This window comes from Nerophis lumbriciformis, linkage group LG09 (assembly GCF_033978685.3).
Source record: "Nerophis lumbriciformis linkage group LG09, RoL_Nlum_v2.1, whole genome shotgun sequence".
NCBI classification, from domain to species: domain Eukaryota; kingdom Metazoa; phylum Chordata; class Actinopteri; order Syngnathiformes; family Syngnathidae; genus Nerophis; species Nerophis lumbriciformis.
In genome coordinates this window covers 20,876,281-20,894,120 of record NC_084556.2, presented here as the reverse complement: position 1 = coordinate 20,894,120, position 17,840 = coordinate 20,876,281, and the positions used below count along the sequence as shown (strand labels likewise).

At 39.5% G+C, this 17,840-nt stretch overlaps 1 protein-coding gene across 1 annotated transcript in view; it reads right to left on the bottom strand.

The window, feature by feature from the left end:
* LOC133607555 (A disintegrin and metalloproteinase with thrombospondin motifs 15-like) overlaps positions 1-17,840 on the bottom strand; it is a 37,585-nt gene that overhangs the window by 5,174 nt on the left and 14,571 nt on the right. Inside the window, exons 2-6 of the mRNA XM_061962293.2 lie at positions 17,072-17,204; positions 16,799-16,966; positions 11,230-11,513; positions 4,488-4,665; positions 4,209-4,381 (exon numbers count right to left, since the gene is read on the bottom strand). Coding sequence (XP_061818277.1) covers positions 4,209-4,381; positions 4,488-4,665; positions 11,230-11,513; positions 16,799-16,966; positions 17,072-17,204 — 936 coding nt within the window. The remainder of the gene's footprint in view (positions 1-4,208; positions 4,382-4,487; positions 4,666-11,229; positions 11,514-16,798; positions 16,967-17,071; positions 17,205-17,840) is intronic.

The window sequence follows — 17,840 nt, the reverse complement described above, 5'->3', positions numbered from 1 at the left end:
TCAGCTGCATTCGAGCGGAAGGCAGGGTACGCCCTGGATTATGTGGTTGGTTGAAGAGAGATCTGACCAATTAACATCTTTTAAAGACATCAATTCTACATTTTGGGGTATACCGATGTGGTTTACATTTTTGAAGTAAAAAGAAGTGACTGACTATGCAGGCTAAAGATGAGTGACGTTTACATTTGAAGTAGGGCTGCAAAATTTTGAGGAAAAATCCTAATTGCGATTTTCTCTCTAAAGCCGCGATTTTTTTTATGTATAAATGCATAAAACTGCGAAATTAACGAGTGAAGGAAGACATGTTACTTTTAAACTGTCGATCAACACATTATTGTCTCAAGGTTTGATTGATTGATTGAAACTTTTATTAGTAGATTGCACAGTGAAGTACATATTCCGTACAATTGACCACTAAATGGTAACACCCGAATAAGTTTTTCAACTTGTTTAAGTCGGGGTCCACTTAAATTGATTCATGATACAGATATATACTATCAAATATATACTAACATCGTAATACAGTCATCACACAAGATAATCATCAGAGTATATACATTGAATTATTTACATTATTTACAATCCGGGGTGTGGGATATTGGGGGGGTTAGGTTTGGTTGGTATCAACACTTCTGTCATCAACAATCAGCATCAACAATTGCATCATCAGAGAAATGGACATTGAAACAGTGTAGGTCTGACTTGGTAGGATATGTACAGCAAGTAGTGGACATAGAGAGAGAGAGAGAGATCAGAAAGCATAAGAAAAAATATCTACCTTAGATTATTAACATTTGATTATTTGCAATCCGGGGAGGGTGTTAGTTTAGGGTTGAAGTTGCCTGGAGGTGTACTTTTATTGCGGTTTTGAAGGAGGATAGAGATGCACTTTCTTTTACACCTGTTGGGAGCGCATTCCACATTGATGTGGCATAGAAAGAGAATGAGTAAAGACCTTTGTTAGATCGGAATCTGGGTTTAACGTGGTTAGTGGAGCTCCCCCTGGTGTTGTGGTTATGGCGGTCATTTACGTTAAGGAAGTAGTTTGACATGTACTTCGGTATCAGGGAGGTGTAGCGGATTTTATAGACTAGGTGACACACATTAAAACAGTATGCAATAATTTACTCCAAAAAAACATGGCTTTATGCAGACAGACTCAGAGCTTTTGTCTACATCATGCTCTTTAACTGAAGAAATAACCGATAACAACTATACAGCGTTTACAATGTAATGTAATCATAATATATGAAAAAATAATGCAAGTAACTATTTAAAAGGGTATAAAGTTGTATTTCTCATTACTGTAGAAATGTTTACCATTGCATTGTAATTTGAAGGTGAATAAGTTTGTTATCCTATATAAATATACAAACACAAAAATTAAGTGGACTTTCATTTATGTAAGCAAAAAATTTACTTAAATAAATATTTAACATCTTAAAGTGTGTTTTTTCCTCAGTTGGAAAAACTAGGTCTTGACGTTGTCTTTTTGTTGTTGTTGTTGCTATCATGTGATCAGGGCATTCTCGATTGTTTGTCCGTGCTTCTGCGCCCATATTTCCCCCTGAGATATTACCACAACGGGACATTTGGCAAAGATTGTGGATGACATAACAGAGGGCTCACTGCGTTCAGGTAATTCTAATGTTAAATAAACACACTCAGGTGCTCAGAGGAGTGCACAGAGTGAGACCTTGTTCTCCCTGTTTGTAGTGAGAGACAAATAAACGCAAGCCTAAACAATTATGATTGCCGCTCAAATGTCGGTGATGGCGGCGAGATTAAAAAAAATAAAAAATCAGCCTCTTGCGGTTATGCAATCACACTAACTCAAACCTCGATGTTGATTCGATGTCGATTAATCATGCAGTCCTAATTTGAAGCACCAATTTTCAGTATTTTTGTGTCTTGTGGCAACAAATGTTTTTTCATTCAACATATAACACTGAGCTAATAATGATAACTGTGCAGTCAAGTTATATATATTATTAGTAGGGATGTCCGATAATGGCTTTTTGCCGATATCCGATATTCCAATATTGTCCGACTCTTTAATTACCGATACCTATATCAACCGATATATACAGTCGTGGAATTAACACATTATTATGCCTAATTTGGACAACCAGGTATGGTGAAGATAAGGTACTTAAAAAATAATAATAATAATAATAAAATAAGATAAATAAATTAAAAACATTTTCTTGAATGAAAAATAAAGTAAAACAATATAAAAACAGTTACATAGAAACTAGTAATTAATGAAAATGAGTAAAATTAACTGTTGAAGGTTAGTACTATTAGTGGACCAGCAGCACGCACAATCAGGTGTGCTTACGGACTGTATCACTTGCAGACTGTATTGATATATATTGATATATAATGTAGGAACCAGAATAATAATAACAAAAAGAAACAACCCTTTTGTGTGAATGAGTGTAAATGGGGGAGGGAGGTTTTTTGGGTTGGTGCACTAATTGTAGGTGTATTTTGTGTTTTTTATGTTGATTTAATAATAAATAAAAAAAAATAAAAAACGATACCGATAATAAAGAAAATGATACCGATAATTTCCGATATTACATTTTAACGCATTTATCGGCCATCTCTAATTATTAGATATTATATATTATATATATTGTATTTTCTAACACGTTTGAGTGTTATTTGAAAGTATGCAATCATTTCAGTTTGTCCTCGGTGCATTGCCGTAGTCAGGAAGTAGTCTATTAGCATTAAGTTGAATTTGCCAGTTTTGTTTTTTGTGAGCACTACAAAGTGTTTATACTCTAAGTATTATACTTATTACATAAGAGCTGTTTGTAATGTGTATCTTAGTTCTATTTTTGATTACCAAATTTGGAGGTATCAAAATTGCCAAGTAAAATCACCACTGCTAATCAGTAGCATGTAAGTGGCATATAGATGTAACTATTACTGCGGTAAAACTATTGACAGTTAGTATTACCGTTTTTTTTTTAAAATATCCTATAACCAAACTTTGATTAAACTCAGACTGGTATTACTGACTGGTATTACTGCTCATTTCCTGGAGACGCAAACTAGCGCCGCTGATCGTTAGTGCCGTTTATTGCTAGCCTCTAGCTAGCAATCAACAATAATCGCTCCTACTTTAAATGCTAACATGAATTTAAGACACAATAATGTCAACATACAACAACGTTAGCATGACAAGTATACACCTAAGAGTCATGTATTTTGTCATTTTATGCATGCTAATTATTAACATGCTTACTAAAATACCTGTCAAATGAGCAGGGAAAAAATGCTATTGCGCTAACATGTTAATGTAAGTATGCTAGCCTTTGAATTAATTTGACAGGTACACACCAAAATCGTATATTTTGTTACTTTACTTTATCTTGGTAGAAGGCTAACATTAGCTTGTTTGCTTTTTATCAGAGTCGTTTTTTTTTTTTCATTTTACACATGCTAACTATTAGCATGTTAACGTAAGCTAATTTACTCATTTGACAGGTATACTCCTAAGAGTCATATACTTTCCTACTTGACAGTATCTGGCTAGTGTGCCAACTGTTAGCGTTTCAGTTGTACTCCGGCATTTTAGCAGTGACATGCACTTTCTACTGAAATGGCTTTGTCTAGTTTAACTAATGCAATTGCTCCTCCCACAAGTCATAAATGACAGGCGCTACTTTGCACAACAGAAATAAACTAAACGACTCGAAAAAATACAGAAAATATTCACAAAATCTGCCAAATTTGCTGTAAGGGATGGCGCAAGCAAATGGGTGGAAAGTGTGAGCGCTAGGAATAACAACCAAGTCTGGTTATTTGTTATTAAAGCATACAATGAACCAAAAAAGGAAGCAATTTACTAATGTGAGTGAAAGGATGCGAGTGTAAAAACTTCAAAGTTTGGCTTGTAAGTAAAGATATTGGAGGATGTGGTATGTTGAGTGACTACTGTTCTGGAGTGATGTGTGTGGCATGTTTCGGTTTGCAGAGTCTTATGGTTTCTACTCTTCTCCCAACTGGCATCAGCAAGAAACGCTGGCTGCTCGTCAAGCTTGTCATGTGTGCTTTACTCTTGTCAGTGTGATTGGCTGAAAAGCGCTGAAAGAACTACTTGGTGTAACAAAAGTTTAACGACAAGAATTGACCACAGCCTATGATGACATTTTGTTCTTGACGTCTAGTGTATTCGTCATGTTGCGTTTTACCTTAGGTGCAAGAACGTAGAAGTAGCCGGTTCCGTTAGCCCTGCAGATGAGTTTGCATCTGTCATCGGTACTCACTCCGGAGTACTTTGGTACCCACACCACAGAGGGGGCGATGTGGTTACTGCTGAAGCTGCGGCCGCTCATTTCACACTGCTCATCCCGATACGTCTTACCTGCACAGAAAGGAGGGAGGGAAGTGGAGCGTGCAAGGTCAGAAACTGGAATTATTTAAAGAGAGGCCACTGGATGCCATTGTGTCTGTTATTGTGCGATACCAACCTATGTCAGGGCAGCGGTTCAGGTTGCAGGAGCGGTATTTGATTCGAACCCCTTGGCAGTATTTGCCCCCGTTTGATGGAACCGGGTTGTTGCACTCCCTTTTGGCCAGTTGGACTCCACCTCCGCATGTGCGAGAACACGAACCAAAAGAACCCCATTTACCCCAGCGACCGTCCACCTGAAAAGTACATCAATCAGCAGCATATTGGTGAGGTTAACATTCACTTTTTCACCAGGCGTGTTTTAAAAGTCTGGTTCAAGAATAGCTACTCAGTTCAAAATGTATCATCCAGTGTTGACTGTTTTGTTTTTGTTTCTTGACAAAATCCACTTGTTTTGGTAGTACTTGAGTCGACTTTTTAGATACATTGAAAATACATGTTTCTTGACCTTTAAGTAGACGTAGTCTGCTTTGTTGTGCCCACAGGCCATAATACTAAGATGTATTGTAGTACATATGGTGCTTCATAGAACAAGAGTCATGGTGCTGAGCAGAGGTGGGTAGTAACGCGCTACATTTACTCCGTTACATCTACTTGAGTAACTTTTGGGATAAATTGTACTTCTAAGAGTAGTTTTATTGCAACATACTTTTACTTTTACTTGAGTATATTTATAGAGAAGAAACGCTGCTTTTACTCCGCTACTTTTATCTACATTCAGCTCGCTACTCGCTACTATTTTTTATCGATCTGTTAATGCACGCTTTGTTTGTTTTGGTCTGTCAAACAGACCTTCATAGTGCCTGCGTTTCAACAAATACAGTCACTGGTGACGTTCACTCCGTTCCACCAATCAGATGCAGTCACTGGTGACGTTGGACCAATCAAACAGAGCCAGGCGGTCACATGACCTGACTTAAACAAGTTGAAAAACTTATTGGGGTGTTACCATTTAGTGGTCAATTGTACGGAATATATACTGTACTGTGCAATCTACTAATAAAAGTTTCAATCAATCAATCAAAAGTGTGAAGGAAAAAAGACCCTTTTATTTCAACCGTACCTCTCTCAAAAGCCTAAAGACTGACTGCACAGTTCCTGTCTTCACAATAAAAGTGCCGCTCCATCGCGCCTGCTATTTCAAAACAAGAGTCTCCGAAAGCCAGCGCAAACAAGCTAGCAAGCTACGGAGTTTGCCGCCAATGTATTTCTTGTAAAGTGTATGAAAACGAGTATGGAAAAATAAGATGCCAAAAATCAACCACTTTCATGTGGTATTAGACAGAAAGGAGGAGCTTTTTTTCTCCTCCATTTGAAAACGTGGACGCTATCAGCACTACTGTCTGATTACAATCAATGCAAGTCATCAGAATCAGGTAATACACCAACTTATATTCTTGTCTTCATGAAAGAAAGGAATCTATATGTGTTAAACATGCATGTATATTCATTAAAACACCTTTAACATGTAAACAAAAACGGCAAAATAAATAAATATAAATTATATACTGTATATATATATATATATATATATATAAATGTGTGTGTATATATATATATATATATATATATATATATATATATATATATATATAAATATATATATGATATGTGTATGTTACTCATCAGTTACTCAGTACTTGAGTAGTTTTTTCACAACATACTTTTTACTGTTACCCAAGTAAATATTTGGGTGACTACTCCTTACTTTTACTTGAGTAATAAATCTCTAAAGTAACAGTACTCTTACTTGAGTACAATTTCTGGCTACTCTACCCACCTCTGGTGCTGAGTAACTTAATAAGCTTGGCTGTACCAGGCCTCAATACATGCAGTATAACTTAGACCAGAGCTTCTTAAACTTTTTGACTTCGGAACCCAACATTTCCACTACAGAGGGCCCTGGGGCCCACTCAAATATTAACACTGAATTAGTAATATCACTCTTGATTTTAATCGTATTCAATAATTATATCTAACCTACTTAGTTTGCAACCTTGTCAAATGATAAGAAACCATGAATCATAATTAATTGCTGATTGCTGATTCTAATCTACAAGGGGATGAGAATCAGCACCTCCAAGTCCGAGTCCATGGTTCTCGCCTGGAAAAGGGTGGAGTACCATCTCCGGGCTGGGGAGGAGACAAGTACCTAGGAGTCTTGTTCACGAGTGAGGGAAAAGTGGATCGTGAGATCGACAGGCGGATCGGTGCGGCATCTTCAGTAATGCGGACGCTGTATCGATCCGTTGTGGTGAAGAAGGAGCTGAGCCGGAAGGCAAAGCTCTCAATTTACCGGTCGATCTATGTTCCCATCCTCACCTATGGTCATGAGCTTTGGGTTATGAAAGGACAAGATCACGGGTACAGGCGGCCGAAATGAGTTTCCTCTGCCAGGTGGCGGGGCTCTCCCTTAGATATAGGGTGAGAAGCTCTGCCATCCGGGGGGAGCTCAAAGTAAAGCCACTGCTCCTCCACATCGAGAGGAGCCAGATGAGGTGGTTCGGGCATCTGGTCAGGATGCTACCCCAACGCCTCCCTCGGGCGGTGTTTAGGGCACGTCCAACCGGTAGGAGGCCACGGGGAGGACCCAGGACACGTTTGGAAGACTATGTCTCCCGGCTGGCCTGGGAACGCCTCGGAAACGCCTCGGGATCCCTCGGGAGGAGCTGGACGAAGTGGCTGGGGAGAGGAAAGTCTGGGCTTCCCTGCTTAGGCTGCTGCCCCCGCGACCCGACCTCGGATAAGCGGAAGAAGATGGATGGAAAGATGGATAATAATTTATTTAACACATAAACTTGAGGCTTGGATCAGGCTGATTAGAATATTAAGTACTAACCAAATATACTTCATAAGAATGGACTCATTAATAACTGACAAAATATAAATATATACTGTATACAATTATGTTATGTTAAACTAAATGAACTAAATTAATAATGAATATATATTTCTTAACGAGAATGTCAGTAAAATGAAAGTGCAAATGAAAATACAGTTTCACCACTTTAGTTCTATTTTTTGCACTTAAGAAATGTCTCCATGACTTTAGCTCCAGATTTCTGTTTGTCTGAGATTGTTATCACTGCCGCAAGTGGGGGAAAAGTGCACTACAACTGAGTAGTATTTTTTGGCGGCCCTCTAGAGGGCGATTGCGGCCGATCAATGGGCCCGCCCCTATGGTTAAGACACATTGACTTAGACCACATGATTTCTCACAACATGATATAGGTATTGGTATATATTTCATACATAAAGTTACAATTTAGTTATAATATTTAAAATTTTACATTTCAACAAGTCGGAAAAGTAGTAGGAGGAAGCAGAGCTTATTTAATCCTACTTTCTTTTTGTTTTATAATAATTTCAAATTTGTTCACCTCCTGTTGCAATCCACAACATAACAAACAACTAAAATAATATCAATTAAGTATACATGAATAGATAATTATTAAGCTGTGATTCACATCATTAGCTGAATATATAGTAGATGGTGGATTATATTTCGCTTATCAATAATAGTAATCATTTTATAATAATGTGGTTTTAATTTAGTATAATGAATATGTAAGATGTATTTCACTGATATACAATCACACACAATTGAGTACAACCCTCACACTTCAGCAACTATTTTTATTATAGTATCATATTATCATTTTTGCAAATGTGAGGTCCAGGGGTCTAATTTAGTTCCTTAGTATATGTATATATATATATATATATATATATATATATATATATATATATATATATATATATATATATATATATATATATATATATATACATATATATATATATATATATATATATATATGGTATTTTTCATTCTATGAAATTTTTTATTTTTTTATTGCGTTTTCCTCACTAATTCTGGCCCTAATTCTCACTCTGACAGTAATAAAAATAATGTTTGATTAAATTTATATCTGGGCTCTGGTGTAGGATAGAATACATGTTTTATTTATTTAATCTCATAGTAAGAAAATTAAGTGGTTGCAGATTTTTATATAAAGTAGCAAAAGTAAAAAGTAATGAAAAACTAAAAATGAGAAAATAATATTACGTATTGCACACTAATGATTGCACTATGTATAGATAAATAACACAACAAAAAACAACCAAATCTTAACATCCGTTTGTACACCAACAAAAATATTTTTTTAGAGTGCGTATGTTTGGGGCATGCTAAGTCGACCGCGATACTCAGAAAACTTTGTGTAGAAAAGGACAAACGCGATCACTCTCCTTCTGCCTCCTGCAGTTTTTTTCCATCACCTGCCTACTTCCTCTACACAAACCCACTGACACACTGATCTGTGGCGTCCATTTTTTCTTCTGTAGCAGCCACATCCTTGTTCTGTCGAAATGAGGCGCTTTGTCAAAAAAAGCTCCCAGCGGTGTCAATCGATCTGCCGCATCAAGAAAATATACACTATATTGCCAAAAGTGTTTGGCCACCTGCCTTGACTCACATATGAACTTGAAGTGCCATCCCATTCCTAACCCATAGGGTTCAAGATGATGTCGGTCCACCTTTTGCAGCTATTACGGCTTCAACTCTTCTGGGAAGGCTGTCCACAAGGTTGCGGAGTGTGTTTGTAGGACTTTTCGACCATTCGTCCAAAAGTGCATTAGTGAGGTCACACACTGATGTTGGTCAAGAAGGCCTGGCTCAGTCTCCGTTCTAATTCATCCCAAAGTAGTTTTATCGGGTTCAGGTCAGGACTCTGTGCAGGCCAGTCAAGTTCATCCACACTATATAGACATTGCTTTGTGCACTGGTGCCCAGTCATGTTGGAAGAGGAAGGGTCCCGCTCCAAACTGTTCCCACAAGGTTGGGAGCATGGAATTGTCCAAAATGTTTTGGTATCCTGGAGCATTCAAAGTTCCTTTCACTGGAACTAAGGGGCCAAGCCCAACTCCCGAAAAACAACCCCACACCATAATTCCTCCTCCACCAAATTTCACACTCAGCACAATGTAGTCCGAAATCTACCGTTCTCCTGGCAACCTCCAAACCCAGACTTGTCCATCAGATTGCCAGATGGAAAAGCATGATTCATCACTCCAGTGAACGCGTCTCCACTGCTCTGGAGTCCAGTGGCGATGTGCTTTACACAACTGCATCCGACGCTTTGCATTGGGCTTGGTTATGTATGGCTTAGATGCAGCCGCTTGGCCATGGGAACCCATTCCGTGAAGCTCTCTGCGTACTGTACGTGGGCTAATTGGAAGGTCACATGAAGTTTGGAGCTCTCTAGCAACAGAAAGTCGGCGACCTCTTTGCACTATTCGCTTCAGCATCCGCTAACCCCTCTCTGTCAGTTTACGTGGCCTACCACTTTGTGGCTGAGTTGCTGTTGTTCCCAAACTCTTCCATTTTCTTATAATAAAGCCGACAGTTGACTTTGGAATATTTAGGAGCGAGGAAATTTCCCTACTGGATTTGTTGCACAGGTTTGTTCCACGCTGGAAATCACTGTGCTCCTGAGAGCGGCCCCTTCTTTCACAAATGTTTGTAGAAATAGTCTCCATGCCTAAGTGCTTGATTTTATACACCTGTGGCCGGGCCAAGTGATTAGGACACCTGATTCTGATCATTTGGATGGGTGGTCAAATCATTTTGGCAATATAGTGTACCTTAAGTTACGAAACGCCGATTTAGATATCAAATAAAATATCCTGTATGACAAAATAATCACTTACTTGTAGCGCTAGTGACTGGTAGCTAATTTCGACAGATCAACTTATGGTCAACTTCTTTTCTTTTCCCTTTATCAAACTGCACATGCAAGTGACGTCGCGGCCATATTGGGACTTTTGCGTGTTTATATTTGTCTGATTAAGATCACATTTTACTTGCATTGTAAAACAGTCAGCTGAAAACAGTTAACAAAAACAAAACAGATTTGGTCCTGTTGGGAGGCGGGGCCGGCGGACAGACAGCGCCCGCTCCATGATGGCGGCGAGGGGGCGTGGACGAGCGAGCGGCAAGGCGGGGCGCGCTGGGAGCGACGCCGCAATCAGCATAAGGTGCGTGGAGCGCGCAGCTGTGGACAGTGCAATCACCCTCTCGGACCGTTTAAGAGGGCGAGAGACGTGAACATCAAGAGAGGAGACGGAGAAAAGGCAGCTGCTGAAAAGCACGCTAAAGGCGACGTGCTGCTGAAAAGCAGACGGCGGACGGGAGGAAACCATCCTCTGCTACCACGCGAACGACGGCGACGTGCTGCTGAAAAGTAGACGGCGAATGACGGCGACGTGCTGCTGAAAAGTAGACGGCGACGTGCTGCTGAAAAGTAGACGGCAAATGACGGCGACGTGCTGCTGAAAAGCAGACGGCGGACGGAAAGAAAACCATTTGTGTGCTCACGTAAGAAAAGGCAGCTGCTGAAAAGCACGCCAAAGACTCTGTTATTGAAATAATAAAGAAGTCTAAACCGTCTCACGACAATGTCTTCCCTGGATGGTCCTGAGAACCCGCACGGCAGTTAGGACTGTCACAGGTCCACTTTGGCCTGCAGTGTAAACATACTCAAACTCGAGGCCCGCAGGCCATTTCCACCCTGCAATGGCATTGAACGTGACCCAGAAGGCTCGTTTAACCTCTGGAGTTAACTTCTGAAGGTCTGCTGTACAGTTTGTGTTTAATTAATTGACACATGCAGGCAGAGGGTCATCACACATGTGTAACATCCTTCAGCAGTTCAAGGGGTTCCGTGTCCTGCTCACAGGCATTTCGATAGTGCAAAGGCAGCAGATTTGCATCCCTCCAAACACCAGCTCATTCTCACCTTCACACTATAGTCCTCTTTGTCGGAGCAGATCCCTCGGTCGCAGACTTTTCCATCCCCGCAGTGAGTGCCGTCCGCCCAGGGGAAGTGTCGAGTCATACACACCAACTGGCCATTGGACTTCCCTGTGCACCACAGACGGATGCATGGCGGCTGCATGAAAGGACAGGGTCTGGAATCTTCACCAAAGGCCAGCTGACACTGCCGCTCCAGCTGGTAAGATGCTCCAGGGAGGGCGTTTGGGAGGCCCAATGGTTTCTGTGGCTGATCCAGCAAACACTCTCCTGTAAAAGAGCATGTCGGTCCCATTTCACCAGGTATTGTAGACGACATTATTAAATGACACATAGCAAAATGTTCCTGAAAATGCACACATTTCTGCTCTTGTGTTGGAATTAGATCAATCACAGCTTCCGAAAAACTCTGATTGACTTTTAATAGGTTGCTTCTACTGATAGATAATAAAAAAAACAAGCTAAGCTTCATTTATAATAAATGACATGCAGGTACCTTTCCAGGAACTAGCTAATAATAGGAAGACTTTGACGAGCAGGTGCTCGGTAAATGAAAGGTCATCATCAGTAGATAAGGGGGTCCAGGAGGAGGTTTTTTTTTTTTTTTTGCACTCTACTGTCTGATGCACAACTTCACAGCCTTATGAGGAATGTAACAAACTGGATGGGAGAAAAACATGGTTCCCTACCCTCCTCGCTTTTTATGATGTGATTTGGTTTGCGGGGAATTTACAGGCAAAAAAGGCCTCAGGCTTCCCCCCCTTGTTTCACCACAATTTGGAATGAATAAAAAAAAAAATCCTGCTGATTAACTTGCTTAAAACATTGCCTGGCAACATCTGCAAAGTGTGGGGAAATTAACAAATGATTGTAGGCGCCGCAAGAGCGCCGCAAGAGCGCCTCAAACGTGCGGCGGCATGTCTTCATTCTTCCCCACCGCCGTGTTGAAGTGAAGATTTATAAGCGATGGCAAGGAGAAACCATGTTACGACATTTTGAAACTTGCTGTTAAAAATGTCGGAAAAAAAGGTATTTCAAAAATAGGGGTAAAAACAAAAAATGCTCTCTTGTTGTCAGAACATGATCAAAGATTGTTTATTTAGAGTCAACCTGTGTGGGAAACTAGTTGGTTCAAAACTCTGCTGTCCAAACCACCGTGGTAACTCTCCTCCAAACAAAGCCACTAATTTGGGACACATGTGGAGCAGATTTTAAAATTAAAGTTTCGCATCACTCAAAGGCTGAGCTCTGTGGTCTGGCTTGTAAGTGAACAATCTGTGTTCATTTTTTTTGCTTTCTGAAGAAAGAATGGGTAAGTGCAAATCCTCAGCCATGCATTGATGCAAGTAAAGTGATTGTATTCAGGCTAGAAATCAAGAGGGGGAAAGAAGAAGCGCCAAGGGACTTCATTCCTTAAATATAATACAATAGTCACATGCAACCAACTTGTTTTGTAAGTGATCAACACCCAAATATTTGCTGCATTACAGTCCATTGTACAAAATGGACGTTTTTGACAGTAATATGTGTCCCTAGGGCCTGTTTGTGAGCACCAAACGTGATAAAAATCTATTACCTCCCTCACTTGTTTGCTCCACATTTCAAATATCTGAAGTAAGACCTCCTTCTTCATAGACATGAGACCACTTCACAACGGATAGCTTTGTAAAAAAAAAAAAGTAAAAAAAATAGGCTTCATTAAACATCCTAAATGAAGTTTGAAGCTCTGCCAGCTGGAAGGTGACAACCCTCGATTTGCAGGTGCTTTGACATGCTAGGCGTTTAGTAGTTCTGGTTCTGCATAGTAGGCTTTCTGTCAGGCTTGTCCCTGACAGTTTGACTGTGTTTTAATTTTTCCTCTGCGTTTGTCTTAGTTTTCTGTCAGCGCTTTTATTTTGTCTTCATTTCCTGATTGTCTCCCTGAGTGCTGCTTCCCCTCAGCTGTGGCTGATTGGCACCTGGCCACACCTGGTGTCAATCAGCCAGCTGCTATTTAAACCTGCCTTCCCCTCCAGTCAGTGCTGGATTATTGTCATTGTTGCTAACACTTGTTGTCACTACTACCTGTCATAATACTTGTCGTTGTGGCTCTGTCTACTTTTGTTCACTCTGCTCATGTCATAGTTCCTTCGTGTCACAGTTAGTGTTTTTGTTTCTTGTTGACAGTTAGCCTTTGTGCTATTTTAGTTCATAGCCAAGTTTGTTCTCCGCCTTGTGCGCGCCTTTTGTTTGTACCCTTTTGTTTGTTTTTTTGCTATAGTGTTAAATTAAATCATGTTTTCTTGTACCAGGCCTGCCGCCATCTCTGCATCTTGGGGTTCGTCACCAACATACTCTGACACTTTCTTCATAATGATTGCAACCAAACGCCTCCAGAAGATGCGATCAATGGTCAGGTTTTCCGAGTCGTCTACGTCAATACCTGAAAATTACACTTCAGATTGTCTTTATATAGCTTGCAATGTCTATATTGGTTGGCGATGATTAGGCTCTAAGACGCTCGCATTTATTTGTTTATTTTGCCAACTGATCTTACAGAGGAGACAGCATTGGTTCTCCTGCTCAGGGCTTCCAGATTACATTTCTGTGTTGTCCAGGTTTCTCTTGCATACAGCAGTGTAGGGATAATGATGGCTTTATGCACAAGGATCCACGTAAAGGCTCTTATTTTCTAATACAGTGGTACCTCAAATTAAGAGTCCTCCAACTTAAGAGTATGTTGAGATAAGAGCTGTCTCTCGACCAATTGTTAAGCAAACATTTGCGTGCACAAGCATTCTCGCCATTAGTTGGCACAGTGATTAGCTGCCACCCTGGAAGATTTGACCAAAACATCTGGTCTTACTCACTAGCATTAGCTTATAGCTAAAGATGAGCATGCTTTGTTTTTCCAACCATGGTATCGAAGAAAGTGAGTGTGAGCACAGTGCTAAGAAGAAAAAATGGGTGATATTCATTGAATTCAAGAAAAAAAAACATCAACATCATGACAGACGTTATAGCCGACTTGTGAAGCAGTGTGAGGGTATCAGTGCTAGTCTGCACCATACTGAAGCAGAAAGAGTCTATAACACGGACATTTATCCATGAAAATATGGAAAAGCTGCTCATGGTGTTTGACATAGAAACGGCGAGAAGGAGATACCATACAAGGTTAATACTGTACATTATTATTACATTACTTCATAAAACTACTGCCTTTGTTTGTGTTACATTTTATTGCACAAGTGTCAAACTCAAGGCCACTTAATTTTATGTGGCCCGCGAAAGTCTGGAAATAATATGCACCAATAAATTAGTTAACAGAAAAAAATACATATATTACATACAATTGCATATATTTTAAACTTTAATAGTATCTAATAATGTTAATATATTATCATACAGTCCAAACTTTTAAGACGTTACGTTAAAATAAAAATACCCAAATATTGGCTTGCGTAATGATTTTAAAGCAAGTTATTCATCAAAGTGTACACTGTAAAACAGTAAAAAAAAATTTACTTTTGAAAAAACTGATAAGTTTTTCATTTACAGTAAATGCTGTCAAAAGGGTTAGGGGGTTAGGGTTAGAATTTTTTGAATTGTACCCTAGACAGATACATTTCAAGTTTTTAATACCATGACTGGACAATTAGTTTGCTTAATGAAATGTGTTTTAAACAATGTGCGTTTTTAAACCGCTCAACACAAAAAGGATATGAACAAGAGACTTAAAAAAATTACCTGCAGTGCGTTGGTGTTTTGCCAAATTTTGTATTTTGTAGTAATACATAATTTGTATTCCTACTGTTGGAGCAATTGCATTCAGAGTAGGCGCTCCACCATGTTTAGATACCAGTTAGACGCATTAAAAAAAGACAAAATATGGATTGTAACGATCATGGTTTGTTGTCAAAGATGTTTTGTAATGTAATATGCAATGTTTCTACCTTAATTGCTTCTGATTTTCTGTACATTACATGTTGTACAAGGTAATGGTCTTCATATAGCTGCATGGCAATGCATTAACTTTCTCTATTCATCAATAAATTGTAATATTCAGCTTGTATTCTGTAACTGAGGAGTATCAACCAGAACATGTTATAAACCTATTTACACAGCCCAGCCAGAAAAAAATCCCCTGCATATTCCTCAACTCGTGTACTAACATTTTTTTAGGTGCAAATATCAGATTACCTTACAAAAAACATCTTTGACAGAGCATGATCGTAATTTAATACAATTAAGACACTTTTATTTTGTTAATTTAAATTGAACAATACGTAAAGCATATCAGTTTTATTTTGAAGCTGGAAAAGTGTGATTGGTTTGAGAAGGTGTCTTGACATGTTCTGACAACAGACCTGAATTTTTGGCAATAAAAAAGTCCCCTTTCGTCTTCCTGCTTACTGTCTCTCATTTCTGTTGAGCCTTTATGCCATCTTACTAAAGCGGTCACAGTAACAATCAATGCACCTTAACGGTAATCCAAACACGGAAGTAAAGTTCCTTCCCTCTGATGATGATGATGTCTCATGGCGTTCGAATGTAAAATGGTCTTTTCTTGTCGGAAGAACGACCTGCCATGGCTTTGGATCGGATATTTTCATAATGTCCCCCTTTTCTTTGTGTATTTCTGCTCGCTATTTTCCAGCTTGTGGCTCAACAGCAATTGACGCCATTATATTTCCACACGCTACAGAATGGCCAGAGGGTTACGAAGGAGTCAGGGGAAAAAAAGGAGCTTATAGTTAAAGCGTTATCACGTTAACTTTGACAGCCCTAATGTTAATATATTATTCACTGTTACAAACGGACACATTTGGGCAGCCATACCTGCGATGTGGCCTTCAATGAAAATTAGTTTGACACCCCTTTTCTATTCCGAATACAATATTTCGTATCCAACAGTTTATTTTTCTTTGACTTGAGATACAAATATTTTGTGTTAAGAGCTCTGTCACAGAACCAATTATGCTTGTAAGTGGAGGTACTACTCTTATTTGTTTTCTATATAAAAAGTGGATAAAAGGCACAAGAAGACATGTGTGGACAAAGCTAGCTTATTAGCATTAAAGCTACAGACACACAAAACAGACTTGTCAGTAGGGCTTACAAAAAGCACCTTTCAGCGCCTAGTTACCTCTGAATTGTATTCAAAATGGTTGAAAATAGTATAATGTGGGACTTTTGACGCAGCTTAAGCTTTTACAAAATACTGTCTAAAGCAGGGTTCCCCAACCTTTTTTCCACCAGGGACCGGTTTAATGTATACATTATTTTCCCGGACCGTCTTTCTACGTGTGGCAGATAAAAACAGTCAACAAATTAGCCTTTGGCTCCAATCTGGCACATTAACATTTTATATGTCTATTAATGTGCATTGTCTCGTACTATAACAAAGAAGTTGTAATATACATCTATTAACAAGCTTATTGGTGTGTTTAGTGGGACAGGCGAAAGTTAAGTCAGAGAAAATGCGGTAGTTTATAAATGAATTAATGTTTCTGCAGCAAATGCGTCACGGACCGGTGGTTGGAGACCACTGGTCTAAAGGGCTCATGAAGACTCACCATGTCCACTGTCCAAAAACTCAGTAATGATGGCAGCACTGCAGGGCGACCACGGGCTGGTGCGATTGATCTGAATGAGCGTAGGAGACATCATGTGATTATCCTGCAGTTTCCCAAACACGTCCTCGCAGGCCTTCACGTTGTCGTGCGGCATGTTGAAGACGTGTCCTGCGGACAGATGACAGATGTCTTTCACAAATGCTTGATTTATTTCGCGGAGTGGAAGTCAGGGTTTGCGCGGGGCTAATGTGCGCCGAATGATCGACGGCTCACCGAGCTCGTGAGCTGTGGTGAAGGCCGAAGGGAGGCCGTCGTCTTCGATCACGGAGCAACTCCTCTTGGGATCGCACATGGTGCCGACATCCGCCATACCAAGGGTGTCACATGTGGAGGCACCGCAAAGGTCCTGAAAAACCAAAGTAAGTGAAAAAGTCAGCAAACTATTGTCAATAAATAATAGTCACATTTGTTTTTAATGAGTCTCAGTGAATACAGGATCTCGAAAAGTCGTGGAACACCTGTCGGAGGGTGAAAATAGACGATATGAATTTGGTCAATGTCTGTGGGAAGAACAATTGCTTAAAGCTGCTGTATGTCAGCGGCTCCAAATTATATCCAACAAATGAAAGCGCACCAAAAGAATATGTTCCCAAAAGTGCTTTAGGAGAACAGATTTATCAAATAAATGTCTGTATTTGTCACAATTATAAAGTTAAACTTCATTTTTTAAAAAGGCTAAATGGCCTTAAGATGGCCTAAAATCTATATCGTGCAATACTGTACATAGCAGCTTCCTGCGATAAGGATATACAGTACAGGCCAAAGGTTTGGACACACCTTCTCATTTCAATGCGTTTTTCATATTTTTCATGACTATTTACATTGTACATTGTCACTGAAGGCATCAAAACTAGGACACCTGTGAAGTGAAAACCATTTCAGGTGACCTCTTGAAGCTCATCGAGAGAATGCCAAGAGTGTGCAAAGCAGTAATCATAGCAAAAGGTGACTATTTTGAAGAAACTAGAATATAAAACATTAA